This window comes from Phalaenopsis equestris, unplaced genomic scaffold, assembly GCF_001263595.1.
Source record: "Phalaenopsis equestris unplaced genomic scaffold, ASM126359v1 Scaffold198002, whole genome shotgun sequence".
NCBI classification, from domain to species: domain Eukaryota; kingdom Viridiplantae; phylum Streptophyta; class Magnoliopsida; order Asparagales; family Orchidaceae; genus Phalaenopsis; species Phalaenopsis equestris.
In genome coordinates, this window is record NW_018217944.1 from 94211 (window position 1) to 115347 (window position 21137).

The 21137-nt window shown below is 35.9% G+C and overlaps 1 protein-coding gene across 4 annotated transcripts in view; it reads left to right on the forward strand.

Annotated features, from left to right (window-relative positions):
- The first annotated feature begins 465 nt into the window (after positions 1 to 465).
- The window catches only part of LOC110035519 (probable potassium transporter 11), a 35193-nt gene continuing 14521 nt past the window's right edge, over positions 466 to 21137 (forward strand). For all 4 annotated transcript variants that reach the window (XR_002295150.1, XM_020739750.1, XM_020739751.1 and 1 more), the window contains exons 1-8: positions 466 to 858; positions 2641 to 2866; positions 14184 to 14429; positions 14695 to 14745; positions 17770 to 18027; positions 18132 to 18184; positions 18637 to 18751; positions 18833 to 19087. Coding sequence is in view for 3 of the 4 variants with exons in the window: in XM_020739750.1 (XP_020595409.1) it covers positions 739 to 858; positions 2641 to 2866; positions 14184 to 14429; positions 14695 to 14745; positions 17770 to 18027; positions 18132 to 18184; positions 18637 to 18751; positions 18833 to 19087 (1324 nt within the window). In the remaining variant the exon portion in view is untranslated. The remainder of the gene's footprint in view (positions 859 to 2640; positions 2867 to 14183; positions 14430 to 14694; positions 14746 to 17769; positions 18028 to 18131; positions 18185 to 18636; positions 18752 to 18832; positions 19088 to 21137) is intronic.

A 21137-nucleotide genomic window follows, 5' to 3' on the forward strand; every position in this document is an offset into this window, starting at 1 on the left:
CAACGCTAAGATGATAATTCATAACTCAACAATCTCGAATTTTCTAGCACGCATCACATTTAAATCACCCAATTAATGTCATCATTATCTCTATAGAAGAGAAACATAACTTTTTTTTATATAAATTTATGATACTAAAATATTATAAGTATAAATATTAAATTTCAAATATTAGATGTAAATATATAAGTATTATTCTGTAGGTACGAAAATTTCTCTATTTTAAAATATTTCTTCAAAGTACATTAGACTTAACACGAGCTCTTCCCCCACTAAATTTATTATTCATCCTACTTACAATTAGACTTAACATATTAATAATATAGAATTATATAAAGCTTCCTTTGAGGATTTGGAGAAGTTCCATTGCAGAGAACGCAACTTCTAAGAAACTTCTAGAAAAAAATATTGATATATAAACGTCGCCACCCTCCGTTGAATCGTAGATTATTGTTCCAAGTCGCTCTCCACGCTTCCATTTAAATAAGGTGGCTGATTCGTCTTGAAGCCTTAGCCTTTCGATGCTCCTGCAGAAATTTCTACTGGAGAGAGAGCAGCGCACTGCTTTCCTCTGTTGAATTCTCTTCTTCAGCTTTTCTCTGCCAAGACGGAGTGCTGGGCTCTAAGATGGTGGGTCTTTGAGGTGATTCAAAGGTTTGAGGAGAGTTGTTGGGCCAGTTCAACTCTGGTTTTGGCATTTGGGTGGTGAGTGGAGATTGAGGGTGGTTTAGGGTTTTGATGGGGTCGCCGTCAGTGGTGGAGGTTGGGGACAGAGGGAGCATGTGGGATTTGGAACAGAAGTTTGATCAGTCGATGGATGAAGAGGCTGATAAGATTGGTAATATGCATGGAGAGAAGGTATTCTTTAGTAGTTGCTCTGCTCGTTTCTTTTTTGGATGATTTTTAGTTAAATTATGATGTTATTATAGTTGTAAATAACTTTGTATTAGGATATAAAGACAAAAAAAAAAAGGTTGTGAATTTCAAATCTGCTGGATTTGTTTTGAGATAGGTGTTGTTGAATTCTGATTTGTCTGTTCTTTTAAAATGTTGAATTTTGATTTGTCCATGAATTATAACCCAAGAAATAGATAAATCAAGAGAGAGAGAGAAGTGAAGAATGACATGATCTCCCCATTTATAGGCGAGATAATACAATATGATTGATGTTATATTTTTTTCCTCTACTTTAATGTGAATTATACAGGATATTCCTAGTAGTTTACATATATATGAGTCTATCACTCGACTACTTTCTAATTTTAGATAATTCTTACATTTTGCCTCCCATCTTGTTGCCATTCCTTCCAATTACCCGTCTTCGCTGTCCAGCCACCCTCTTCGCAGCGATCGTCCCGAAGACAACCCTTTGCAGTCCCACATGTTCCTCATTGTTGCCACCGCCTCGAACAACCGACCGCTCTTGGCTATTTGTTGTTGTTCTAGCCCTCCAACCAGCCCGTGTTGTTGTTTTTCAGCCGACCAACCTCCAGCTCTCCCCATCGCAGTCCCCTGCAACTTTCCTTTCTTTCTCCTATAGCCATCCACCACCTCATCACCTTCCTCCTGCCATCCACTTATCAAACTAACCACCAACTTTGGATACATTTTAGTTGTGTTTGTTTGCGATTGTCACTGTATTTTTGTTTCAAGTGTTTTTGGTTCTAATCTCATATTTGCTTTAGGTAATAATATTTATTTTTCTATTGAAGTTGGGTTAATTCTGGTATCACTATGATTACAAGCTGACTAGAAAAATGCATATTGCTCTCCATTCTATGCTTTGAAGTCTGTTGTAAGTTTTGTATAGCATGAAAGGGCTTATTGCTCATCTTATTTTATATCCATGGTTTTTGGCTTCAAGGAAGGTTAGGTTGGCATGTTGTTTGGGCAGCTGATTGAGATATTGTAAATATAATATTTTATAATTATGATAAAGTAGTATTTTGTTTATTTATATCATACCATAATTATTTTAAATGATTCTTTTGTTGTAATCTGAATAATTTCTTAAATGATGTTATGGTTTATTTCACTTTCATTTATTTGTCTGTGATGATTAATAATGGCTCAATGATTTTTTTTATTCAAGGATTTGTAATTCTTCTAAAGAGACCTTAGACATTAAGGAGAATCATATGTTTTGGATTTGATATTGGGGTTCTCCTCTTGCTACAACCAGGTCCAATGTGATTCTCTTCGTATCCTAGGATCATTAGGCTGGGCCCTTACACCTTTTAATATTAAGTTTGTCTCTACGGAGTCAGGTCATTGTGAATGGCCATTGGCTGGCACTTGTTTAATTTGTGGTGCCTATATGCGAGATATGTTCATTTTTAGGATAATTTTTGTCATGAAATATACATTTTTTATGCATTGGTCAGGAGATGTCTCTCTTGTTTCCTTTTCACAATTTAGATAGTTACAGCTGATGAAGGACCTGTTATCAAATGTAATTTTCATTATTTCTAAATTTGGGAATTCTTTTGTACTTTATGCTCCTTTCTATTTTCACCTCTCACTATTTAGTATTTAGAATGCTTGGGGAATAAATAAGAACGAATTCTTTCTTGCTCGGGCCTGGAAAGAATGAATGCCATTGTCTCATATAAGCTAAACATTCCTGATTTTGCTTTGCAGAAAGTTTCTACATTGTTAATTCTAAGACTCGCATTCCAGAGTCTTGGGGTGGTGTTTGGAGATTTGGGGACATCACCTTTGTATGTTTTCTACAACACGTTTTCTCATGGAGTAAAGGATCCTGAAGATATTATCGGAGCTCTGTCTCTGATTATATATACGCTAACTCTTATCCCACTCCTCAAATATGTTTTTGTGGTGCTAAGAGCGAATGATAATGGTCAAGGTGAAGTATTACCATTATATTTAACAATATTAATTTCATTTTTTTTCTCACACTTGTATAGATGATCATAGACAAAGCCAGGTACAAAGAATACTTCTTAAATAAACTGTTTGTCGAATAGCAACCTGTAAGGCATGTTTCTTTTCTTAACAAGACTGAGTTGGATATTGCATGATAGACAAAATGTAAACTTCACCATTAACTGTATCTTTTGTAACTGATTTTGGTGCTCAATTTTTACAAACACAATATATTTCTTGTTAAACTTTCTTTTGTTACTAATTATCCCTTTTATATTAAATATTGGAAAAGTTTTAACTTAGGTTCTTGGATTACTTTTAGCGATTGGAGAACTAATCGAATCACTAAAAATATTGCTTTCAATGTTATTGTCATGGATCTAAAATTACTAATGCTTCATTGGAAGGCTACAGCTTCTTAGTTGTTTATGGTGATATCCAAGTAGTTGGGTATAGGGTAATGATGTTTTCAATGAAGTATAAATAGAAAGAGAAACTTGATCACGAATTTCTGAAGTCTATATTGTAACAAGGAAGCTAAATGACTCAAAGCGGAAGCATCAATCAATATCTTGATTGATTTGCCAGTTTGATCTTAAAAGAAAAATAGATAACAATCATAAAAGAAAAACTAAGATATACGAGGTTTAGTTTCAATCAAGTATATGTCTATGAGGAGAGAGAGTATAGTACATGATCTACTAACAATGCAAGCCACTGTCGTCTTATATATAATAGGAGCACCCCCTTTTTAAATTCCTATGTATATCTACAAAGAAGAAGAAGAAGAAGAATTTATTGCACTCTTTACAATAGTTGTTTCTTCTTCTTGAATGCTATAATGACAACCTAATATCAGGACAGACTGTGCAACACATGTCACAGACCAATATGAGGGTTTAGAGTTACAAGATGAGAACAAATAGGATAGAATGTGCTACGAATGTCATGGCCCAACCCAAGAGCTTAGAGTTATTAGATGGGAATAGATGATTTATTGTAGATAAAATGATGTTATTTACTAACATTAACTAATAACATGGTGAATTGTATCAGTTAATATGCACATACATGCATTTTTATGTGGTTCATTAAATTCTCATTTTCTGTCGATTATCTAATTATGTTTTGAATGATTTATTATGATTGTTTATATTTACTGGCATCATAAAGTAGTGAGTTATAAATCTACACCACATTAAACAGGGTATAAAGATAGATTGTGCAACGCATGTCACGGCCCAAATCAAAAGCTTAGAATTACGAGATGGGAACAAATTATTTTATGTGGCTGACATGATGTTATTCACTAACATTAACTATTAACATGGGGGTGGATCTATCAATTAATAAGCCATATACAAGCAATTTCATACAGTTCATTATATTCTCGTTTTCTGTCAATTATCTAATTACTTGTACATTGATGTACTTATGATTGTTTAGGTTTACTGACATCATAATATAGTGAGTTGTAAATCTACACCACATTACATAGGCTATAATGACAATCCAAAAGCTACATTATAAAATTAATTAGGGTCCCGGCTGAATTCAATATTATTACTATTAAATTACTTGAGAACTTCTTTGTCTTCGGTGGGGATTATTTTCCCCCACCTATATAGGTATCATAAATATATCGTTGTCAACCTGCATTTCATGATATGACATTTCTTTGGTACAACATATTTTATTATTGAACTTCAAAATAAATTTGTGAATCCTTTTCAAATACGTTGAATATTAATTTACACAAATGAGAAATTTATGAATACTAGATTCTTACATTTAAAAGTATCGTCAATTAATAAAATATTTGTATAATCATAATGCATTCAATTATGAGCTTGAATTATCAAAATTTTCATGTGGACAGGTACGTATGAGTAATACGGTTGTCAACATGTTTTTTAAAATATTAAAATTTTCTACTATAATGCACTCATTTGTGTAATTTGTAAATAAGTATACAGGAAATTGACTAAAATAATTTGCTTTCTGCATTAAAATTTACATATCTTACCTAATGGATGATTTATCTCTTCAAATCGAATGCCTCAAAATGTTTTCCTATTGTAAACGGTCTCAAATTATGTTTTCTTATACAAGTATAGAACCTAACACTTCAATTTGAAATTGAATTCATTGGAGATTATGGGAAATGAAGTTTTCGTGGGTGTTTAATATTAGAACATAATATACTAACATGATTCATAGCATTATACCTTTTATCTCGTTACATGTATCTCAATCATTGCTTAGCACATCCATCATTGCATTTGCATGTAATGCTAAGTGCAAATGATAGGAAACTTAGTGTATTAAGCAATTAAATAGTTAATTAAATTCAGTAAAAATAACATTTAAATAACTTAATCTTAATGGTTTTATTAAAAAACAGTTTTTATTGTCATACCGTTCGAGGATTATTTGGTGTAAAAGAGTACAAAAAAGGGTTAGGTAAGTTGTAGGAGGGGTAAGGAAAGTGGGGGCAAGGATGGTGACTGAATTCTGGCATGAACAACGGCGGGAAAGCGGACCAGAAGAGGAAACAACTGTTTTCCTCTACCCAACAACAACCTCCTGTTGTCAAACATCACTAAACAGTAAGTTCAATGGATAATGTGCCTTTGAATTTCCAAAAATGATCATCATGTCGATTCTATCAAGTTATAGACACAACACTTGAAAGAAATCCAAAGATACACTACAATATAGAAACCCAGGAAAAAATAACTTCAAAAAACATAAGCAAAGAAAAAAGTCTAATAAAATAAGAAATAACAATATATAAATAGTTCTTTCATAAAAAATTCTAATTAGAAATAGAGATATAGGAAAAAAGTAAGAAAGGAAAGAAATCAAATGAATATAGGAATGGGACTCCGCCACGGGTGATACTTCCTTCCACGATCGCTAGAGTTCTGCAAACCGCATAACAATGTTCAATCAGCTTCGCATCACTCTCCCTATGTAGGAAAGGCTTTGGCCTCATCTTTGGAAGGATCTGGATCCCACTGTTTAATGTTCTTCTCATAAAACACTAAAGAAGATGTCCACAACTACAATTTACCACTCTTGTCTGACAATCTTTGTCCATGGGTGCACTGTTGAATTGAACTGAAACTTATTGCTGAATTTATTTCGTAGAGTTTTCAAAAAATCAATAAAAAATTCTCATATCTATCTGATGTGATGACATACTGGACCTTCCTAACTAGTGGCAACTTAAGGGGTAGGTTATAGGTTAGACAATGCTGAAATTTACTTGAGGCCGACATGTGTTTGTTATCAACTATTTGGACTCACTCTCATCTAGAACAACCAATGTTAATTCTGGTGGTGCTTCTCTCATAGGCTCAGTCTGAAGGTTCCGTTAGATTATCATTTCTATCTGATGCGTTGTCATGCTAGACCTCTCTAAGTAGTAGCAACCTAGGTGGTAGGTTGTAGATAAACCATCCTAAAATTCACTTATCTAGGGCTGGAATGTCTGGTATCAGCTCCTTGAACTCACAGTCATCTAGGATAACTAATGTTAGTCCTAATGGTGCTTCCCTCATAGGTTCAATCCGAAGGATCCATCGAATTATTAACATCTATCGCTCATAAGCTGAAAGTTGGTACTCCTCTTTTACATTCTCAACTTCTTCAGTGTTCCATGTGTCAATGATTTCCACTATTTCTATTTTCCATTGCTTCCTTCTCCTTGAACGAGACCATCCTTTTGTTGGGTAATCTAATGTAATGTGTCAAAAGCCATGACAATTGAAGCATTTCCTAGTTGTGACGGATTTGGGAATGCAAGTGGGCTACATCTTTTCTTCACTTTGGATTATTTTCTTCTCTAGTGGGCTTGGCTTGAGTGCTATACTGGCCGCACTCTTGCTGCTTGACTCACTGGTTGAACCCCCCTATTTACAATGTGGTGTGGGCCTGATATTGCTATGTTGTCTCTCCACCTTCTAGGCTAGAGTATGGATATCCTGTAACGTACAATAGGCTTGTAACCGTACCATGTTGTCAATGAATATTCTCAGTCCCCCCATATATCGAGCTATAGTGCTCTTCTCCGCTCCAGCAGCTTACACTTTAATATAAACATTTAGAACTCTGCTATGTACTTTATTGAGAGATCTTTTTGTCATAAGTGATGAAGTCTCAAGAACATATTAATACTGAAGTTAATCCAAACCATAATAGGAGAAATAAATACTATTGTTAAAAATAATCAAACACACTTGGAAGGGAAATTACAACAAAACAATACACAAACTCACATTAAGGCTTGATCTGAGGGTGGTGAAGGCCGGCTAGGTGCTAGGTGCTAGGAGGTTGAAATGGTTATGGTTTGTGGTTTGTTGGGACAATAAAAGAGATTGTGTTGGCGGTCAAGCAGAGGGTCTAAAACAACAACGACAACCAAGGAGAGGGTTGGGACAACAAGGGATAACGAAGGGAAAGGGTTGTGAACATCAAGATAGCAAGAGGAATGTTATCCCGGGGCTGTGACAATAAGGGGGTGGTTGGAATGAATGAAATAAGGGGCTGGGTGGCGGGACTGTAGGAAAAAGAACAATAAGACTGCTAGCTTGGGTGGTTGCAAAAAGTACGGGAGGTTGGACAACGGTCGAAACAGCAGGCGGGGGAGGGAACAGGCGCGGTGGCGAAGATGAAGGGTTGAGACTACGAAGCTAATGAAAAGAAGGGAGGGGAAGGCAATGACGACGTTTAGAAAGGCCGCGGAAGTGTTGCGTAATGATAAATACCCCTCGGAAATGAGCTACATCTTGAGCAACACTCGATTTTTTGGAAGGAGATCATCACCTCAAATGAGTTATAACCAGAACACCTTCTTACTTTTGAATACAACCCTTAAAGAGGAAACCTTGGATTCTTGTGGCTTTCCTAACAAAATATACCATAAAAACTAATTTCCAAACCCTAATACAACACGTATATAAAAAATAACTAAAAAATGAATGAAAGATAATAGAAAAGAAAGCATAAGAAAGGAAATAACTAAAAAATGAATGAAATATAATAGGTAAAAAAGTACAAGAAAGTAAAACAAGACTATTTCGACAACCCGTCTTCCGTGATATTGAATCCCGCAGTACTATAGCAGCTATAGTATCGCAAAAATTCTATGCTAAAAAGCTCCCGTATTAATCTCGCAGGGTTGGCGGAGTTTCGATGAGTGGCCTCACTCGTCGAAGCTTCTATTTGCATGTTAAAAGTAGCAGATCTACTATAATTCGAGATTGAGGAATCTTTAACTGCAGCTCGAGAAGCACCGGGATATCACTGGATACTGCACTATCCCCCAAAGCACCTGAGGAGTTTTTCCCACTTGCGAGCAAATTTCCATATCAGTCCAACTAGTTGGGTTACCTTGCTGAGCTGAACAGGGATTCCATGCCAAGTGTATTCTGTTGAATTCTTCAGAAGTAACCCAAGGTTGTTTCAAACCAATCTAGGGTGAGGGCAATCTGAATCTCCTTGAATGTTTTCGACCATGGTGGTAAGCTAGCGAACAAGATGTCCTGAAACTTTCTCTGTACTCACTATCCTATATTTACTACCGACATTTCTCTCTCGCGGTCCTCTGTCATTACTAGGACTGATCCTCCCGACGCTTTTGTACTGCAAGAGCACCTGTAATCTCTGACTCAACAAAAGGTAGAAGGACTATACATTTGCCATCTTTGGTGAATTAGTAGGTATTCTTGTACCCATCATGTTGAGTCTTGTGATCATATTGTTAAGGTCTCTTCAATAAAAGATGACAGACATTCATGACCACAACATAACACCAAACATGATTCTACAGTTGGCTCCTAATAAAAAATTTCACGAGACACCTCCAGTTAATGTTGATCATGTTCTCCTTCAAGCATGTTAGAGGACATGGACGAGGATGTTATTAAGTCATAATGCTCAACTTATCCACCATTAGTGTTGACGCCACATTCTTGTTGATACCTCCATTGATAATGATGTTGCATACGTTTCCCTTCACGGTGCAACGATTGTAGAATATATTGTGGGAAAATCACTATTGCTCCCTTGACGTCTCAGTTTGAAGGACTCATCAAATCACAAGCATCTCACCCTCATCTAGTGGAAGCTGATACTCCTCACCTTTTTCTTTAATTGCTTTCTTGTTGCTAACTTCTTATATTGCTCCCTATTTGATGAAAGTCACAACTCGGCTTGTCGGATATCTAGAAACGATGTGTCCAAAATCATGACACCTAGAGTATTTTCTGGTCAGGACTATAATCTTCTCAGGCTTTTTCTCACTCTGAGTGGCTTTGTCCTACTCTTGAAAAACTGCTCCACTCCCTGAGATGTGGTCTCCTGAGGTTTCCAACTGTGGGTGATTGTTTGACTAACAGTGGTCGTTTGCTCTGCTTCTTTTATATCACCACTTTCAGTGCTAAAGTTTGCATGTCCCTTAGTGTCTAATAGGGTTGCAACTAGACCAAATTACTGATGGCGGGCTTTAGGTCTCCCAAATACTTCTTCAATTTAAGCTGCATAAGTTCTGTTGTGTACTCCTCCACTGATAGCACACTTTATTCCACGTAGTAGAGCTTCAAGAAAATATCCTGCTGATAGTGTGAGGGTAGGTACTGTCGCTACATCTCCTATTTGATCTTCTTCCAAAAAGTGATTATGTCTTGTTCTTTTCTCTCTCTTCCTCTTCAGATTTTTCCATCACAAAGTAGCATTCTTCTTCAGCTTGATAACGATGAGTTTCGCTCATATGTCATCTGACACCTCTTTATAGTCAAAACTCAGCTCAACAGTCTGCATTTACTCGAGTAAGTAATCTGTATCCATCCTCCCTTCGAAGTTTGGTAGGTCCACTTTCATTCCTATAACTTTGTCTCCTCCAATAGGCTTGTAATCTTTGTATCTTGCAATAGGCAATACATCTCATGTCTGTTTCCTCTAACATGCATCTCATCTTTGTATCCTCTAACATATGCCCTATCATTGTATCTTCTCATTTATGTATCCTCCAATAGGTGTCTTATCTTTGTATTCTCAAACAAACATCTCGTTTTTGTATCCTCTAACCGACACCTCATCTTTGTATCTTCCAATGGGCACTTTAGCTCTAGATCTTTGTTGATACCGTACCACCCCGAAGCATTGTGGTATGTCTTCTTATCCACTAGAATCATCCATTCGAAAGGGGTTCATGTGTTGTACTTACTCTCCTTTGCGGCTTTCAATATTACAATCGATGGTGATCCTGCCCTGGGTTCTTTTCTCAATGACAACACTTGACGAAGTAGCCATTGTATGCCATCCATCATAAGTTCTTGATTAGATCTGACAATTGTCTCGGTGGTGGCATGGTTGTGGTTTTGGGTATAGGCAGGTGGAAGGAGGTGTGTAAGTTTGGGGTGAAAGAAAATTTTTTGAGTAATGGGGATGCTAGAAACCCTAGGATAGGACTAGGGTTAGATTAGCTATGATGTCAAATGATACCAAAGTTAACTCAAACCACAATAGGAAAATCAAATGTTATTACTAAACACAAATACACGGTTATAACCAAACATACTTAGAAGAGAAATTACAACAAAACAAGACACAAAATCATCTAGAGCTCAATCTGGGGATGTTGGAGGTCGACTAGGTGGTAGGAGTCTAAAATGGGTTGTGGTTTGCTGGGATAGCAAATGGAGGAGTTGGAATTGCATTGGCAGTGAAGCAGAGGTCTTGGAACGGCAGCAACATTCAAGGGGAGGGCTAGGACAGCAAGGGGTAGCGAAGTGGAAGGGTTGTGAATGGCAGGACATCAAGAGGAGTGATGTCTTGGCGCTGCGACAACAATGGGGATGGCTAGAATGAATGAAATAGGTGGTGGGACTGCCGTAAAAAGACACCAAGACTGCTGTCCTGGGCTATTGCAAGATGTACAGAGGGCTGGAAAATGGTCAAAACAACACGGTGAGGAAGGGGGAGGGCTAGGACTGCAAGGGCAATGAAGTGGAGGGAGGGGAAGGCAATGGCGGAGCTGGAAAGGTCGTGGAGGAGTTGGGTAAAAATAAATACCCTATAGTGAACGAGCTACAATCGGAGCACCACTCAATGCCTTGGAAGGAGATCACCACCTTAGACAACTTCCAATTGAAGCACCTTCTCGCCTTTGGATACAGTCTTAAAAGGGGAAACCAAGGATGTTGTAGCTATCTTGATAGAAAACTCTATAAGAACTGACTTCCAAACTCTAATAAAACACATCTATAGGAAATTATTAAAAAGAAATGAAAGATAGTATGAAAGAGAGCATAAAAAAGGAAAATGAGATTATTTCGGTGGCCCATTTCACATCTCCCACAATATTGAATCCCATAGTACTGTAGCAGCTATGATATTTTGAAAACTCTGTGCGGGAAAGCTCCCGCGTCACATGTCTTATCTATAATGTGTAGGTAGGTACTTGCGTTGCATCTCTCATTTTATCTTTGTACCAGAAAGTGATATTATTTTTTCTCTCATGCTGGCGTAAACGCTGCAAGTTTTTTCATCACAAAGAAGCATTCTTCCTTAACTTAATAGTTGCTAGCTTGACCCTTCTATTTGGCGGAACGTCCTTGTGCTCAAAAACATGTTCTACTATTTGGAATCACTTAATGAATTTGTTTGGATCCATGTGCCAATTAAAATCAGGTAAGTCAATCTTTACTCAATTGTTTGGCTTCCCCACTAATATTTCATACCAAATCTACAAGGTATTAGTTCCTCATCATTAATGATTTTCTAATAAGGGATTTATTTTTCTTCTCCATTTGGTGAGTCATCGTTATGGCTATGGGTGATCTTACTGGGTTGTTTTCTTTCAAAGGCGTCAAGCCTTTGTTTTAGTTGAAAGATTTCACTTTGCATGTCTTCCATTGTGAGCTCCTAAACACCCACGTTAATGGTTTCTCTTTGGTAGCATGACGTCTTATTCTTCCAATTGAAGTTTTGACGCAAAAGAAAAATATGGTTTCGGGTTAAGGGCTAGGTGGATGATGCATAGAAAAGTTTTATTGGTGAGGGTGTTAGGTTAGGTTTTATGGAGTCTTGGTTTAGGTGTAGGAAGGACAAATTCCTAAAAATTTAGGGTTTGTTGGACTCTGATACTAGATATACATTTCTAAGGCTCCTAGAAGGTGTAAAAGAACATAAGAAAGGGATAGGCAAGTTTTTGTAAGGATAAGGAAAGCAGGGGGAATGATGGCGACATGCTTTTTTCTTTTATTTTGAGGATGATGATTTCATTGGTGAAACCTTCGGTTATGATTTTTCTATAATGATGCCCATAATTATGGTGAGGTCTCAATCTCTTCTTCTTTGTTTATTATCTTGCCCATCATTATGGTGCATCTTCTTTTGAGCTAATTAATTGAAAACTGATTTTGCAATTAAAAAATTTCTTATTTCATTAATATTTTAGCTTATATAGAGCCACACAATATTTACAATTAAATCCCTAAAATTCTTCTATTTACAACTAGAACCTTACATTAGATATAAATCTCAACACTCCCCCTCAAGCTCGGCGAAAGATATTTACTAAGCCCATCTTTTCACATAATCTAGTTGACTCCACAGAGCTTGTCCTTTAGTTAGGCAATCTACCACCTGCTCTGCAGTAGCTACATAACTTAGTTCCAATAATTCATTATTTAGCTTCTCCTTAATAAAGAATCTATCAATTACCACATGTTTAGTTCTATCGTGTTGCACTTGGTTGTTAACAATGTTGATAGTCGATTTGTTGTCACACCACAACTTCATTTGTCCTTCCTTCTGCTCTGGTCATGACTGCTTCGCTGCGACAAAGAAGGAAGAAAAAACGGAGTTGCTGGTCTCTACATGAACGACGCCGATCACGATCCCGATGATCAAGCAGCTGGTCAGAAGGTTAGGGCGCTGATATCAAATTGAAAAATGATTTTGCAATTAAAAACTTTCTCATTTCATTAATACTTTGGCTTATATAGAGCCACGCAACATTTAAAAATAAACACCCCTAAACTTCTTCTATTTATAGCTAGAACCCTACATTAGATACAAATATCAACATAATTCCATTTCACTTTTTTAAGATTAATGTATAACGTACCTCATTATATTGTTTATTATGCTCCTCAAATGTAATGTCTTTCTTAAAATTGTAATTTAATAATACAAAAGTTGTAGGAGTTAATGACCAATAAAATGAACATTATAAATTCTTGAAATATTTAAGATTATGGCCACATTTACTTATTATCTTACTGATAGTATTCTAAACTAGAAAAATAACAAGTTATGGTCAATAAAGTTCATCTGCTTATTTTGCAACTTAATGTTGTTTGTGGTTGTGTGAACATATGGTTGTTGGAATGTTGGATAATGAAATATGGGAATTATTATGTTTTTGGCGCCATGCATGTGAATGGCCATGAATTTACTCCAATTATTCAGTATATATTCGATTATTATTATAATATAACAACAATTATTCAACCTGTTCATTAATTAAATGACTATTATATTGGTGCCAGTGTCACCATATGGTTTCCCTAGTCTTCCAATTAAACAAAGAAATTGGGATATAACTTATTTTTTCTTATTTCGCTGATCTTTGGATGCAACTGAAATGGTTTTGCAGCAACCAATTAAATTTGTGGTCATTTTGCTATGTAAAAGTTTTATTTTATTTTTTGGTAAATTATTGAATTAGCTTGATGAACATCTTTTTTGGCATTTTTATTTGCTTTAATATTTTATTGATGCTAAAATATTTCAACTGCTAACTTCTTGTAGCCACCATGTTGTAAGTTACATCGTAAAATTGGCTTAGATGATGAGATTCTATTAACTATGAATATGGATGATTAACTACTGTTGATTTTTCTTTCACGTTCCAATCAACATTATTCTGAAACGATTAACTGTGGAGTGTTGCTACTTAGTGTTGAATGCAAAGCCAATAAATCCATTTAGGAAGATTTACATACATACCTCTCAATTCCTATCTATTTATTTACATATCTAACTCTATTTACATATCTAACACCTAAACTTCAATTTCTTACATACATACCATCTTAGCAATGCATGGAAAGATGTATTTCATTTTTTAAAAGTTAAAACTGTGATTGAAAGATTTGGTTGGTACAAATGTAAAAGCAGAATTTAGGTGTTAGATATGTAAATACATAAGAATTGAGTGGTATGTATGTAAATGCCCCATCCATTTATAGCTACTTAGGAAAGTTCTGCTTTTGTTTTTATAGGGGGAACTTTTGCTCTATACTCACTACTTTGCCGGCATGCAAAAATCAATGACATTCCCAACCAGCACAGATCAGATGAAAAACTAACAACATACAGTTGCCGAACGTATGAAGAGAATTCATTGCCAGCCAAATTTAAGAACTGTTTAGAGGCTCATGCATACAAGAGAAAAGCTATTCTTGTTCTAGTTCTTATCGGGACTTGTACAGCCATAGGTGATGGTGTGCTTACTCCAGCTATTTCAGGTATAATTTTCCTCAACCTGACTCTTATGCTGCAGGTTTACCTTTTCTACTATCCTATCATCTGCCTATTTTATTAATCTTTATTTTTATCTTCATTTCAACTTACAAGATTAAGAAAAATTATTTTCTTAATTTTTTTCCTTTTTTTTTAATATGCCGTCACAATGGATTAGAAGATTTGCTTTCCATTTCTGAAATAGCCATTATTGATGCAACTTCTTGCATTTCTTTTCTGATGTGTGAATTCTATGGTATCTTTTGGCAGTTCTCTCAGCAACTGGTGGAATCAAGGTGAACCAGCCCAATGTTAGCAATGGTAAGATTTATGCCATTGGATTTTTAACATAACCATATACTTTTGATATTGAGATATGGAGAGTTGTAGGTGATATTGCAATGAATTTAAATATATATATATATATATTGCAAAGTCAGTTCTAATTCTTCTGGAGTCACGGGTTCGAGTCTGCCTCCGTGCGAGATTGAGTGGTTAGGCACTTGAGGTTGGTTGGGGGCTCGTATCATAGCTTCTGACCAATCTTTTTTAATATATATATATATATATAAAGATTTTGATGATGCTAAATGATTGGAGATAAAATATTTTGGGAGGAAAGACGTGTTCATAATTAAGCTAAGTATAGTAGAATCGAGCTCATGAGAGAGAGAGAGAGATAAGGAGATGATAGATTACATACTTCAGAAAATCATATTGGTATCATATAATCAATTTGGGTTGATGCCAGGAAGATCTACTATGAAGTGATTTTTATGCGAAGATACTTAATCAAAATTATAGATTGTTAAGTATGGATCTTCATGTGATTTTTATTGATCTTGATTTGGCATGATCAATTATAACAAGAATTGGTTTAAGCGCATTGAGAAAAAAATGCCATTTACTTAAATTATGCAAGTTATCGAAGTATATATGATAAAGCATTGACTGGTATTATAATTAGTTCTTGCGATAAAAAAAATTTATGGAGTAGTGTTATATGGATCAATATTATGTCCATACTTTTTTGTATTTACTGTAAAAGTTCTTACAAAAATTATTTAAAGGGAGCTGTTTCAGTGTATGCTTTTCACATATGAAATATTAAAAAAAGTTGTAACAATGAAGAGGATGTTTGGGAGATAAATTGCTTAGGATTGATAGAGCAATGTTCGAGTATATGATTATGCTATTTTAGTGGGTGAACCATCAATATTATTAGATGATGAAGTTCTATTTTTGGATCTAGTATACAAAGAGAAGTGTGATATAAATCTGGTTATAACTTCTAGAATTGATTTGTTAAATTGTAACGAAGGGATATTATGTAATGGGATAATATCATGGAGATTTAAAGTTATATTTAATCTGCAACTATATTGGTTATTTTGATTGGATCCTAATGTCAGGCAATAAAATTGTTGATGCTAAAGTTCATTGTGACAAAAATGAGATTGTTATGATGTATGAGTGGATAAAGCTGGAAAATGCATGTTGAAGAATAATTATATTAATCGGCGGATGTTGCATTTAATGAATATAAACAACAGGAAATAAATTTGGTGTCTTAGATATGTAACATAGATATGTATAGTGATCATTTAAGTGTAAGGAAAATGGCCAGACTATATATAAAATGGATGAAGCTTTATAAAAAGATTTTCACGAGATAGATTTAAGTTTTCATGTAACACTCAATTAGAAATAATGCAGAATGATGATTCACAAAGCTGAACCCAAGTAATTGATATAAAGCTAATGATGATAATGATGATGATTTCCTTTAATGTGCTTTAGTTTATGCAAGTGATGCAGAAAATCACAAGACTAATATAACATGGATGAAGCTGTATAAAAGGTTTTTCACAAGATATTATTAAGTTGTCATGTAACACTCAATAAGAAATAATGCAGAAAGATGATTCACAAAGCTGAACCCAAGTAATTGAGATAAAGCTAATGATGATGTTTTCCTTTAATATGCTTTAATTTATGCAAGTGATGCAGAAAATCGCACCTAGGGAATCTTTTGTACATTTTCATATGGTGAGATTTACTATTATAGGGGTCTAAGGAACATTTTTTGCTTGGTATATAACGTGTGGTGTCAAGTGTCAACAGTGGCGCGGCAACTGCTGTGTCTCTACCTGGACTGAATTGGTTCAGACATTGGAGAGATGGGCTGGGCCTTCTATGGCTTAGGGTTTAGCTTTTGCGTGAGTTTTTGTCGAGATAGTCGCCAACATCTTTTTTCTTTCTTCGAGGGTTGTATCTAAGGGTTTGAGTGGTGTTTCGGTTGTATCTTGCTTCTGAGGTGATGATTATGTTCCCAATTCCTTTCCGCATTATCCCCACGTGGCTCCCGAATGCCCTCCATTGCTGCAGCTGCCCCCGAACAGTCGTACATTGTTGTTTTCCATGCAGTTTTCTATTCAGCCACTTGTCCTCGCTACCGCCGCCCCGGACAGCTGTCCTCTTGCTGTCTGGCAGTCCCTCACATTCCTCATACTTGTCGTCAAGATTCCCGCTCACTGCAGCCGCCTGAAAACAATTGTTCTCGGCTGTTTTTTGCTGTTACAACCGCCCGACCATCCATTTCTCTAATTCCAGCTTGTCGTCATTGCCGCAACTCCTTTCCTTTGCTGCCACCGTCATCCTCCCTTGCTATCGCAACTCAGGAGATCCCTTCCCAGCCATCTCGCTGCTGTCTAGCCCCCTCTTTCTTGCGACCACTGCCCAGGACAGCAACTATATTTGTTGCTCCTGCAGCTTCGCACCTCACCCTTGCAGTTACCAGTACACTTTTGATGCTTCCACGCCTTCCAGTCTTTCACCAACCCTTTGCCACCTCTCCGAAGGACCAAGCCCTCGCCGATTGCCACCACCGCTTTGAAATCCAACCTAGTTTGAGATTGTTGCACCTCGCCCTTGCAGTTACCAGCACACTTTTGATGCTGCCACGCCTTCCAGTCTTTCACCAACCCTTTGCTACCTCTCCGAAGGACCAAAACCTCGCTGATTGTCACCACCGCTTTGAAATCCAACCTAGTTTGAGATTATTGTGTCATGTCTGTTGCTATTCCTATTTCCGTTTGTGAGATTGTATTTCCTAATTTTGAATTCAGAAATATTTTTTTATTTTTCTATTGTTGTTTTGGGCTAATTCTGATATCACTAAAGATAATGCAAAATTTGCATTCTTTGTATTTAGCATAATGTGCACTATTACCGGCAAGCATAGTACAAGATGTACATTAGTTCCATTGGAATAAGTGCAATATTGGCATATTTGCTGGTTATTCATAGCTGATGGTTTTTATACTGTCAATTTCAATGTCACAGATGTTGTTATACTGGTCGCAGTGATTATATTAATTGGTTTGTTTAGCATGCAACATTATGGTGCAGACAGAGTTAGCTGGGTATTTGCTCCGGTTGTTCTCCTCTGGTTTTTGTTTATAGGATTCATAGGGGCATTTAACTTATGGAAGTATGACAGTTCAGTTCTTAAAGCCTTCAATCCAGCTCATATATTTAAGTATTTTAAATGTGGCCGCCAGAATTGGACTTTCCTTAGTGGGATTATGCTTAGCATCACAGGTTGGCATCTCAACAATTTATAAAACTTGATTTCTCTTGGCCAATAGACTTCTTGTCTATGAAGGAGATTCTAACATGGACTATTTCATTAATTTTTTTTTCAGGATCTGAAGCATTATTTGCTGACCTATGTAATTTCCCAGTTCCTGCTATTCAGGTTTACTTTTTTAGCAATCTTTACTCCAAATTCTTCTGTGTTAGAATTTGTGACCCAAATTGTGTTAACCTTGGATTGAAAAGTGTGTGGTGCGACATCTATGACCCAACCAAATTATGAGAAATTTTTTTCTTGGAGGATTTATGGTGGTAGCGGAGAAATTGTTATGTTTTTTAAGATCAATTTATTAGGGCGTTGTATATGCTTAAATGTATCATGCATGTTATTTCCACTAGGTTTTGATATACATAAAGAACCAACCGCTCCTGCTCCACTTTTTGTTTTTCACTGTAATTTTCCTTGTGTGCGGTGAATCGTCTTCTCATCTGCACATGATTTTTCTTGTCTGAGGTTTTTCGCATAGTTCCGTGTTATTCTCTTTTCATCTTTTACTTTTCATTGCATCAGTTTTGTAACAATTTGTTACTCTAGCATGTAACTATTTTTTGCAGATTGCTTTTTCTTTTGTTGTGTTTCCATGCCTTCTTTTGGCATACATAGGGCAAGCGGCTTACATCATCCAACACCAAGATCAGGTATTCGACGCATTTTATCGGTCAATTCCAGGTCGGTTTCAGCTCTTCTAGCTTGAAGCAATTATACTTTCCATCTGAAAAATAATAATAATTTTTTTTTCCTGAATTACAGATTGTGTATACTGGCCTATGTTTGTGATTGCAACAGCTGCAGCCATTATTGCTAGCCAAGCCACAGTATCAGCAACATTTTCAATTATCAAGCAGGCGCTTGCTCTTGGATGTTTTCCAAGAGTTAAGGTTGTTCATACATCAGAAAATTTTCTCGGACAGATATATATTCCCGACATTAATTGGATTATGATGATTCTATGCATAGCTGTTTCTGCTGGTTTCAAAAATCAAAATCATATTGGCAATGCATATGGTAAGAATGCTTATCATCTATGTTACTCCCTCCCTCCTCCCCTTCATGCACTCTCTTTCGAAGAAGCTTTTAGAAGAAGTTTTACTAGCGATAAAAAATTGCTTGCCTTTTCAGATAATTGTTACAATTATAGAAATTGCTCCGAAGGGATGGAAAGGATAAAAAAATTTCATAACGGACTCCTAAGTGCTTCATTCTCATTAACTGTTTTATTGCTTCTGTATCTGATAAATTTGTTTCATTTCATTTTAAATTGAAATCTTAAATTTATCCTTATCAGGCTTCTGCTTTCTTATAAGCCTTACATGACTGGATGTATGTAGGAGTTGTTAGGTTGGCAAAGAAACATGAAGTTTGGATAATTCCGGTGATGCTTTTATCACAATAAGAGAAGTCATGCTGCTAGGGTCCCTTGGTCATGTTGCATTGGTAAGGTGCATCAAGCAGGGGTTTAATTTTATGGGCATACGCATCTTGATTTTTTTTTTTTTTAGTTATGCCAACTCAAATTTTGACAATAAAACACTCACAAAAGCTAGAAATTTTGCTGTTAAATCAATAAATTAAACCAATACAAATGAAGAATGTAGGAAAAAAGATATGCATGTTTTGATTGGCGAACACTCAAGTATTTATGTGTTTAACCCAATTAAATTAATTATACTAAATAACATTAATGTCCATTTTTATATTCAATTGATTTAGTCTTATAAATGTGATATCATGTAAGTAAACTAAGTTGCAGTCTAAATGGTAAACCGAGTGAGTGTTTTAACTATTGAGCACAATATGAATTGATAACTCCACCACCACAACAACAATAACAAAGCCTTAAACCCACTACGTGGGGCGGCTACATGAATCCTTTTTCTCCATTGCGTCCTATTTAGTGTCATATTTTCATTTAGTTCTAATAAATTAAGATTATTTTTTATACAATAAGCCCAAGTCTTCTTAGGGTCTTAGGTCTACCTCTGTCTTTCTTAACATAAGTCGAATCTAAAATATTTGCTCTCCTAATTTGATCATCAGATGGTTGACGTTTAATATGACCAAACCATCTAAGACGACTCTCTCTAATTTTGTCCGTCACTGGAGCTACACCTACCCTATCACATTGATAACTCCACTATACTAGCTAAATTAATTAATGCACTAAGCACTAACTTCATAATTGTCCAAACACAAATATAGAAATAATAAGATAAATAGTGATGTAAAAAATAATTTTTAGCTGGTCATTATAAATTGGGACAAAACTAACAAACTTAGTGCAGAAGCAACTATGATATGAATTGCCAAATGAACATTCAAGTTCAAACAATTTAATTAAGCATACAACAACAACAACAACAACAAGTTTTTGTCCCACAAACTGGGGTCGGCATATATAATCATGCAAGGAAAAATTTCTAATCTACAAGGATTTAGATTCAAAAGGTTTTAATGTGTTTCGGTGCCCAAATGGCTTGTATCTATGCTTAATTCAGATTCAAATTAGAATTTTTCTACCAAACTTAATGACCCGAGCTGAACAAGCCGATTCAGCTGAATTGGATCAACCAAGAAAGGAGCAGAGCCGGCTGGTCCATGTTTATGGCTTAGGGTTGCCGCCCAAGGGGAGGGGCCTTCCCTATATATATATATATATATATATATATGTATGTATGTATATATATGTATGTATGTATATATATATATGTATGTATGTATGTATGTATGTATGTATGTATGTATGTATTTTTCTTGTGTTGTGGTTCAATTTTAATTGAGTTTTCTATTAGGACAGTTATTGATGTTTGGTTTATCTACCTTGGGTTGTTTCCAAGGGCAGGTGGTGCTCCGACTGTATCTTGCTCCGAGATGTTGACTATCATCCTACATCCCGCACTATTCCTTGCGCCGCTTGCTGCCCTTACATCTGTAGCCCGCCCATTTCCGGTTTTCCCTGTCGCCAACCTTAGTCCTCCATCTTGTTCTTGTTGCGGCCCCATACAGCTCCACTAACATGCTGTTGAAACTCCTTTCCTACCTCCTCGCTTGCCGCCAC